Genomic DNA, 9,641 nt, shown 5'->3' with positions numbered 1-9,641 from the left:
CTGATCCACAGCGAATGCAGAAAAGCTGATTGAGAATTATCAACCAGATAATATTTCTATCACACTCCTGTTGCCTACCGGTATAGAGAGATTCTCCTCGAACTGCCAGCATTTCAATTGATCGCTTCACAATTGATCGCTTCCCATTCAACCAATGTTAACATTTTAAGGTAAATCTCACTATCAGCAACCAACAACAGGATCTGATAGGAATCGTTGAACCAGGCAGCCAATAGAATTACTCTGTATAGATCACCAAAAAGCGTTCTTCTCTAAAAGACGAACGACATAAGAATCGTACATAAATACAGCCCCAAATGTACGTGATTTGATAGCCTAATAGAAAGATTCTTTAAAACTTTAGTAGAAAACATTTGTGAGGTAAAATACACTCATGTTTTGAGGAATTAATGCTCAAATGTATGTCTATGTATTGATGTTCAAATGAGGTAATAAATGTCCATATTTCATATGCGTTCATAATAACATTTTGTATCTGAATACATATCATGAGTACATTTATAAATTATTGTAAATCAGCTCTACATACTACAATCCATATTACAGTAGCATTAATATTTAGCAGTTTCATATAATTAATGCGCCCTTCAACATTTTGACTAGTGGATCTAATAATCTAATACGAACATGATATTCAGTCAGATAAGCTTTTTGTTCCTGGGTGATTATGTTTTCTGCATCATGCGGGTGTGTGGTAGTTTGATTCTGAATAACTGGATTGTCAGCAATTTTTGCCTTGGACAATACCTCTCCCGTGTACATATTTATACACCTGTCTTTCAAACGTTTGTAGCATACTTCACTGGGTATTTCCAGGAAAATTATTCTGAAAAACGAAATTAAAACGTATAATCTCCATACAAGATAAAGTTACAAGCTTTTAAGGTATGGATGTAGATATTAAATTTTAATAATAGTATACTATACTTAGAACATTAATAAAGTAGGCCTATAACTCAGCAAATTTGCTCTTACATTAACTCCTAGGCAGCTGACCATACGCTATATCCCATAATCACTTAATATAGGCCTACATTATAAACAAATTGTAAAATTCATCTCACAACAGTTATTTAAGAATGTTCCAATTCAGTCAACTGCATCTATTAAAATGCAAGGAATAGGAATAGACGGTACCTAGCAACTTTTTATGTAGAGAGATCATTTACCGGTACCTATAGTGATATTCACATTATTAAGTCATTACCTGATTAATATTGGTTTGCTATCCTTGTGTCATTCAACAAAACAGAAAATTCCATCATTTTCTAGCTCCACACTGTTGCCAAATCGTTTGTAAAGTAATAAAATGAACTCCCAAAATATGAAAACTCAATTACATAATATTATATATAATATGTTTCATGAAAAAATATATATTTTATAAATTGATTTAATTCAATTTTGCATAGAAATTGATCATTATTTACAATAATTAATAACTATCAGATATATACCAAGGTGACTTGAATCACAGCTATCTATTATAGAAGGCGGTGGAAAAAGAAAACTGGCAACTATGCCGTCCTATCATTTCCACTGACTTTATAACTTTGATTTTACTATGAATAATTTCATGAATGGAGCTTCCTTCTAATATTGGAGGAGTATAAGTTTGACGTATTATACTTGTTTGGTGGTGTAGACAAGGTATCTAGGTTTTTAAAATCACATTCGTCATTGGGAAACCCAGTCAAAACCCATCCACGTTCAAGACAGTCATCAGATAACAGTCGTTTCTGAAAAATATTTCTGTCTGTTAGAATAGACAATAAAAACTAATCTTTGAGTTATGAATATTTATAGAATATAATGAATTATTATACAAAATTAATTATATATTTTGAGTAAGAAATATGATATATCAATATATAATAATAATATGTTAGTGATATATTCAATCGCAAATTTGAGACAAGATAATATTCAACTCTCTATAATGGATTGCTTGATTGGGCTTTTATCATAATATGAAGCCATTGAAATGATTCTTATCGAAACAAAGTCAGTTTTGCCAATTTAATTTCGGTTTTCGAGTACTAAAACTCTATATTATAGCCTACTAACTATTTTGTGTTGTTATGTTGCAAATTTGAAGTGCGGAAAAGTGATTCTTTGCGTTCTTTAATCAGTGCAGGAATGAACACTTTTCAAGGTAACTGTAGAAAAAAACGTTTTATTCCCATTTTCCGTAATCAAAATTAAAAATAATGTAACAGTTCTTCTCTTATAATATTACAGCCAATACTTATAGCAAAACAATAGATATTCTGATTCTTACCTCTAGAATTTCCAATGCCGCATTCATATTAATCCCTTGAAATAAGTCTAATGAATCTCTTATTGCATCACCTACATCATTATTCCATTGTTTTGCTTGTTCCATCAAATCCCAGAAATGGACTGCAATTCAAAATACATAAAGAACTCATAAAAAACATAAAATAATAAAACGTGAAGAGGGCTTCACAAAATAGGTAGAGTGCTACAAAATTTGATGAAATAACATGCATGGAAATTAATTTGTAAAACATATCGCATTGTTATATGAAAGCATGCATGAATAACTGTCAAGAAATGTACAGTGTAGAAACTGTACGAAGTTCCAAAATTTATTATAAAAATAATTTTAAATGGATACCAATTATATTATTATGAAACTTATTGAAACAGAAGCTATTCAAAATTGTGTTCATCAGAAAATTATAATCAGACGCTCCAATCTGAAAGCATTACGACACAGCTACTAGTAACTTCAACTAAATGTACAGACACATTTGAAATGATAAAACATAATGATAAGTAATTATACTCGTAATTGAAAACTTTCTGAGCTGATACTTTATCACAAAAGATGTTAATTTAAAATTGAATACCCAAAAATTATATTGCATTGTATTGAATAGAAATGCATTGGCTTTTTTATATTCAAATTCAAATTTATTTGTTCTTTCTAAAAACCCATACATACAATCACATAATATTTACAAGAATAAATTATCAATTGCACGAAAGAGCTTTAAGCTCGCAATACAAATGTTTAATACAAATGGTGAGTTTGTATTAATAAGTATACAGAAAAAATACTGGATTATAAATGAAAAATAATTGTAACTTAGAAATAGAACTGAATGATATAAAAACCTGATGAAAAAGAACAAAGACTCACAAATTATTAGTTAAAAGAGAAACAATAGGAAACAGTGCACTAGCACGAGCACATTGACTACTACAATCATATCTATCACTACTATATATAAACACACAGCAGAAATGCTAACTAAATTTTGTGATGTAGGTTCAGTAGGCTATTACACTATTATCAATCACCCAATTACTATTATTATAATTATGCTTCTACTATTTAGAAAGTAGAATAAATTGATAATATAAGAAAGACCATTAGTTGAAATGGGTCGCTTACTATGAACAAGCTTCAGGCGTTCAGACATCATTTTCGCCAGCGTTCTTCTCCTCGAGCCTCTCACTCCTAGAAGCGCCACCCTCGGTGCAAATGCTAGTCCATCATAGTTGAATTTCAGTAGACTAGATAGGATGTCATTCTTCAATTCAGCCAGAGTTCTCCCTCGCACAACAATTGTCTAAATAATAAATTACCCAAATCTACAGTTTATTAAAATAAGTTACATTCCAAACAATATGAATTTTTGGTGAACTTGGTTAATTTATAATAATTATTTCATTAGGGCTGGATTTATTAGTTGAAAAATAATTCTATAATACCCTCTATATAAAAAGTTTTTAAAAACAAAGGGTATTATGGAATTATTCGTTAGTTTAATTGCTATTGTGAACCAACCATATGTGTTTAACACCTCTTTGTGAATACATTTAATGTATTTCGGTGAATAAATTTGAATTGAAAATATGAATAATATAAAGGGAATTATCAAAATATAAACTCTATTCGTCAATTATGTGAACGTTATTATTGAATGTGAAAGTTTTTGGACTCGATAATATTATGTAAAGGCTGTGCAAAGGCTAAAAATAAACTTTCTACTGGTAATTTTTCGAAGTTTTTCGATTTTTATATTATCAAGCTATCAAAATAAAAAAGTTTTCACAGAAAAACATTTTTTCGATCATTGCTTTTTGAGATATGAGCGCCTGAAGTTTAAATTTTTGGGACAGAACATCTCAAATTCGGTAACAGATAAATCCATGAGATTCAGAGAATAAATTCTTCATGGTATTGCTGATTTAATAAAACAAAAATGTTTTGAAAATATTAATTTTTGAGAAAGTTATTCAAATTACTAAAAATGTCAAAAAATAACTCAAAAAAAGTTATTTTTGGTAAATTGAATAACTTTATCAAAAATTGATATTTTCAGGAAATTTTTGTTTTATTCAATCATCAATACCATGAAGAATTTATCCACTAAATCTCATGGATTTATTTCTTACCGAATTTGAAATGTTCTGTCCCAAAAATTTGAATTTTAGGCGCTCATATCTGAAAAGTAATGATTGGAAAAAAACTTTTCGTGAGAAAACTTTTTCATTTTGGTATCTTGGTGATAAACAAATCATAAACTATGAAAAATATCGTCAGTAGAAAGTGTATTCTTAGCCTTTGCACAGCCTACTCCAAACCCCCATTGAATATCAACAATCAACAGAATAGTTATTATTGATAGCAAAATCGATTCAGCAATGATAGATATTACTATTTTTCCAGTTTTTCATTGATTATACTGATAATTATTGTAGGTAGCATTGAACAAGGAAATGAAAATAACTAAACCTTCAATGTGGACTGATAAATTTGCCGGAGTCCCACTGCTCTTCTTTTGTAATCCTTCATCATTCTACTGAAACCTTCATAAGACCAATCCTCGCTTAAATTGTCATTCCAGAAGTCTTTCTCGTCATCTAAAACATCACACATGAGGTTTAAGACTACTAAAACTGTTCTTTTATTACAGGCCTTGGCCTATTCGATCCAAGCCTATTTATTTGTATCTCCGTAATCAGACTTGACACATTTCTAATGATTGATAGAATAGAGATTTGTAATAAGATTGATTGTGGAGATTGTATGCCTGAAGCCTACAGAGTTTTACGAACAAACAACACACTTCTATTGAATGCAATTCAATTATTCCATATACAAATACTTATAATTAAAAAAAAAAACTATTACTCACATTCTTTGGGATCATGAGTTATTTGAAATGTGTGGGTTGGAAAAATTCCAACTTTTTGGAGAGCTATACCTTCTTCCTTTGTGTTAGGAAAGCCTGGAAACGGAAAGTTGAGATAATCCTTTTTTGACAACACAAGAAGACACAGAAATTAAAACAATAAGATATAAATATTTATAAAATTGAGCTAAAAGTACCGTAATTTGAACATCTACCTTCCAAATACAATGACTGAACACAATTCGACACTAAACTGTATTTAACAAAACTTTATTCAAGAATAATAAAAATAATGTCACATAAAAATACAGAATGTCCCAATAAAGGTGTAACAGCCGAAGACCATAGATTCTACGTGAAATTTGTAACAAAAAATGTCCAGTAAATTTACTAATATCGACCTCAGTTTTCGAGATATATCGATTTTTTACGCGAACGTCAATAGCTAGAAAACTATCGGCCAAAATCTGATTCTAAGGGGATGGTTGGAAAGAGCTAGAAATTCTCAAAAAATATTAATAAAATCAATTTTGTTCCTTTGACTGTTCAAAATTTGGCTTTGAACTCATCGAGTTTACTTTTTTCAACTTTGAGCGCTCATAAAAATTCAAAAACGTCAAACAAAGGAACACATTAGGCCTAAATATGAATCTTATTTGAAATGTCTTCCTTTATCTAACCATATCCTTAGAAATTGGATTTTTACTGATAGTTTCTAGTTTTTGACGTATTTCGAAAATATCGAAGAATCGATGTATCCCGAAAACTAAGGTATAAGAAAATGTTACTGGACATTTTTTGTTGTAAATTTCACATAGAGTCTAAGGTCTTCATCATTTACAAATTTCATTAAACACTCTGTATATAAATTCATAATTCAATTGATGTATTTTGCAATGTGTGTGTGGGTGTTTGTATATATAAGAATAGGGCTTTGACAAATGTCAAGTAGGTAGTTTTGTTGCACTTATAATATTGTAAAAATAGTACTGTTCTCACAATATATTCAATATTAATAAATTAGGCCTATGACAAAACCACATGCCGCTAACATAAATATTGTTATATTTGTAAGGTAAAGTTCCGGCAACATGTTGAATTTTTAATCATTATTAAATAACGCGAGAGCCATTCAAAAAAAGGATTCTCTGATTGGTTATTGTGGCATTCAATCACAATTAAAATCCGAAACACTTTATAGTGCAACCGACGTAAAGTATTAAGTATGAAATAAGTTGATTGAATTTCATATAGAGTTACCGGTAATGAAGTACGATATTGTACGGTAAAATGATATATTCTCATGGAGGTTTGTTCAATAACTCCTTTTAATAAATTGGATTGAATTAAATAATGTGAATGTGATGCACTTTTCAAGTGCAAATTAGTATAATTAATCAAAGTACCTACTTTTTCAAGTTAATTATTTATTTCCTAACATAAGTTTAGTAATTTTTTGTTTTGAATGAATTGTATTGGAGTCTTATTTTTATGTTAAGGAAGCATGTTGTATTGGGCTTATTACCTGCTGTTGTTTCCATTGTGAATAAATAAATATCACTTGTGATACAGTATGCATTAGTAATAGTGCCTATTTTTTGTGTGAAAATCTCACTCACCAACCATAATCCACCCATTATTCAGTTCAAGCTTATTCACTTTGATGTAATTCAATGTTGCATTTGCTAGTTTTATAGGGCTAGAGCATACATTTTTCAATATCTGTATAAAAATCACAAATAAATCCGGTTTCAATGTTTACTACATAAAATAAACATGTGGGGAGGGTAATAGTATTTGTGAAAAATTACTATTATAATCACTATTCAAGACGCTGCATTTCAAACAAGGAAATCTAGGTTTATTTTCAAGTTGTAATCTATCATTCAATAATATACTCTCTGAACATGAATTGAATATAACATCAAGAATCCATCATCAGCTATAAAACAGTAGCTATTTCTATTTAAAAACTAAATATAAATTTAAAGTTTTTTAGATCTTTTTCCAAAATGATAAGTACATTCATCAAAAGGTTGAATTTTTATAATAATGAATGTTGACGTCTCTGTACCATGCTACAAACGTTAAAATAAATTTATGTTTGAATATATATATAATGTAAATTGAAACAGGAAACACACGATGAAAAAGATAGATGATAAGAAATATAGCTCAGTTATCGAAATATACCGATTATAATTTAAGTTTCTAAGTGTTTTTTATCTATCAATGTCGTGTGTTTCCTTTTTTAATGCGTATTATAAAACTTTAAAGTGTTTTCTGTTATGTACTACAAAAGATATAATAATGGATATTTATATACTGTATAAATATAATTATAACACAATAAAGTTTATTACTATTATGAGAACTACTGAATACCAGGGTCGTTTTTTCATTATTGTATAAAATAGGTAGAGTAAAAATAATCAAATATTGTAATCAATGATCACTTACCTCTTGAGAGCCGACTTCGCGCACTACATCAGCATAGTTGATAGACGTCAGTTTGCAAGATAAATACAACTGATCAGCCAAATGTTGAATAGCTAAAACAAAACTGTGCTAATCTATCTCTTAAAATATTAATCTCTTGTATAAAATAGACACAGCACTGTGTTCATAGAATAGTTTGCAGTGATTTGGGCCTCACATAGAATTGCAAATAAATCAAAATAAATAAAGTCATATACATGTTAAAAATACATATTTTTTAACGAATATTAACATTAGTTATGAATGTTGAAAAATAATTATAATTGCAATATTGTAAGAAAAGTTATAAAAACTACTAAATTCACGATAAATACATTGGTAGATTTTTCATCATTGTATAAAATAATTGGAGTGAAAATAATCATAGCAAATATTGTGATCAACCGCTCAAGAGCCAAACAAATAACCTTGAACTTGAAAGCTTTAATATTTTGTATTTATGAATGAATAGAAATTAAGAGTGAAACACAGTGGAGCAGCGAAGGTAGATGGTATCAGAGAAGATCGCTGAGGGTGTTGAGAAGAAAAGCATGATGCATGTATCCAAATGTGTCAGAACATAATGCACAGCTAATTTGAAGATCCTATCTGCCTGCCTATCACAAAGTATACAATGTATTACATTCTATACTCTCTGGGCAAAATGAGGAAGTGGCAAAATTTATTGGATTCATGCATTACCTTCAAATCTGTGAGATACCTCATCTGCCTACACCGCTCTACTATAAGTTATGACCCTTATCAAGATTAAGACAAGATGCTAAGTTTACCAAGATGCGGTGGAGCTATGAACATTATTTGCCTTGGTCTGTATGCGCGTTTCTCATATTGTATAACCTCATTTTTCATAAATTGCAAAATATCGTTTGGCTTCTCTATGATAATAGATGTTGCTAAGCCCTGAAATGATATTAACATTTTTGTAACATAATAATATTACAAACTGTCAAACTCATAATATATAATTATATATTTGATGGGCATGAATTTGCATGTAAATGTTTCTCACAGTCTTACAGACTCTATATTATATAATTTTACTTATAAAATTAATAATAAATTGTAAATTTATAAACAAAATTTAACTATTTGTTGAATTAAAATTTTTTTAACTATGACTCCTACAGTATTGATATTTTGTAAAGTATTAGTAATTTCTTACACGAAACAAGTTGAAAATATCATGTTTTTCCAGATAAGGGATGAATTTTACTGGTATTTTCAAAGGACGTTTTGACGCATCCATTTCAGGAAATTCGTTTACTTTGTTGTATTTTCCGTAGTAGTTATTATTATTTTAACTATTCATCATCATAGCCATTCAACTTTTTCAATCATTAACAAACAGAAAAATATATTGGTACTTGACTTTAGAAAGAATCAACACATGAGATCTATTTTTAATCATAGATATAGATCACAAGGTCTATCCACTTGACAACATTAAAATAAAATTTAAGAGTGCCCAAAATATATTATTTATAGAGAAAATATGTAAGAGAAAATCAATAGCTCAAAGGCGTCTGGATATGTTTTAATAATATTTTGGTAATTATAAATACAAAACTTATATTTTCATTCATAAACAATAGTTGATACAAAAAAAATTATGAAAAAATCCCAGAGAAACTAATTTCTAGTATAAAATGAATATTTTAAATTTCAATTCAATTAGAATAATTCTCATACTTGGATTATTTTCAATGAATAGATGGTGCAACAAAAATATATGAACGATATCAAATATTAAACTTTCCTAAATCACAGGAATCTTTCATTTTAATCTATTCTTAAATATTTTGCTGTAGATATATTAATTTTATAATCTCATCCTTGCTTGACACTTCTTATCTGAATCATATCTTCTTATAAATTGTTATGAATTATGCTGGTCTATAGCTCTATTTATTTAAACTTATCAAACATTTTATAATGAATTATCAATATTCG

At 28.9% G+C, this 9,641-nt stretch overlaps 1 protein-coding gene across 2 annotated transcripts; it reads right to left on the bottom strand.

Moving 5' to 3' along the window:
• Positions 1 to 66: 66 nt before the first annotated feature.
• LOC120355954 (adenylate kinase 8-like) lies at positions 67 to 9,230 on the bottom strand. 2 transcript variants are annotated; one of them, XM_039444716.1, is made up of 10 exons: positions 8,854 to 9,221; positions 8,462 to 8,591; positions 7,653 to 7,744; positions 6,812 to 6,914; positions 5,196 to 5,288; positions 4,793 to 4,920; positions 3,446 to 3,623; positions 2,303 to 2,424; positions 1,651 to 1,760; positions 67 to 847 (listed from the first exon to the last, which is right to left on the bottom strand). In XM_039444716.1, the coding sequence occupies exons 1-10, from the start codon at positions 8,935 to 8,937 to the stop codon at positions 589 to 591; spliced, it is 1,299 nt and encodes a 432-aa protein (XP_039300650.1). In that variant the 5' UTR covers positions 8,938 to 9,221; the 3' UTR covers positions 67 to 588. The 2 variants fall into 2 exon arrangements, with proteins under 2 accessions (XP_039300650.1, XP_039300651.1); XM_039444717.1 differs by lacking the exon at positions 1,651 to 1,760 and having other exon boundaries at positions 8,854 to 9,230.
• Positions 9,231 to 9,641: the final 411 nt, after the last annotated feature.

The sequence above is a fragment of the Nilaparvata lugens genome, unplaced genomic scaffold (genome assembly GCF_014356525.2).
Source record: "Nilaparvata lugens isolate BPH unplaced genomic scaffold, ASM1435652v1 scaffold5355, whole genome shotgun sequence".
Lineage (NCBI taxonomy): Eukaryota > Metazoa > Arthropoda > Insecta > Hemiptera > Delphacidae > Nilaparvata > Nilaparvata lugens.
This window is presented reverse-complemented; position numbering and strand designations above follow the sequence as displayed.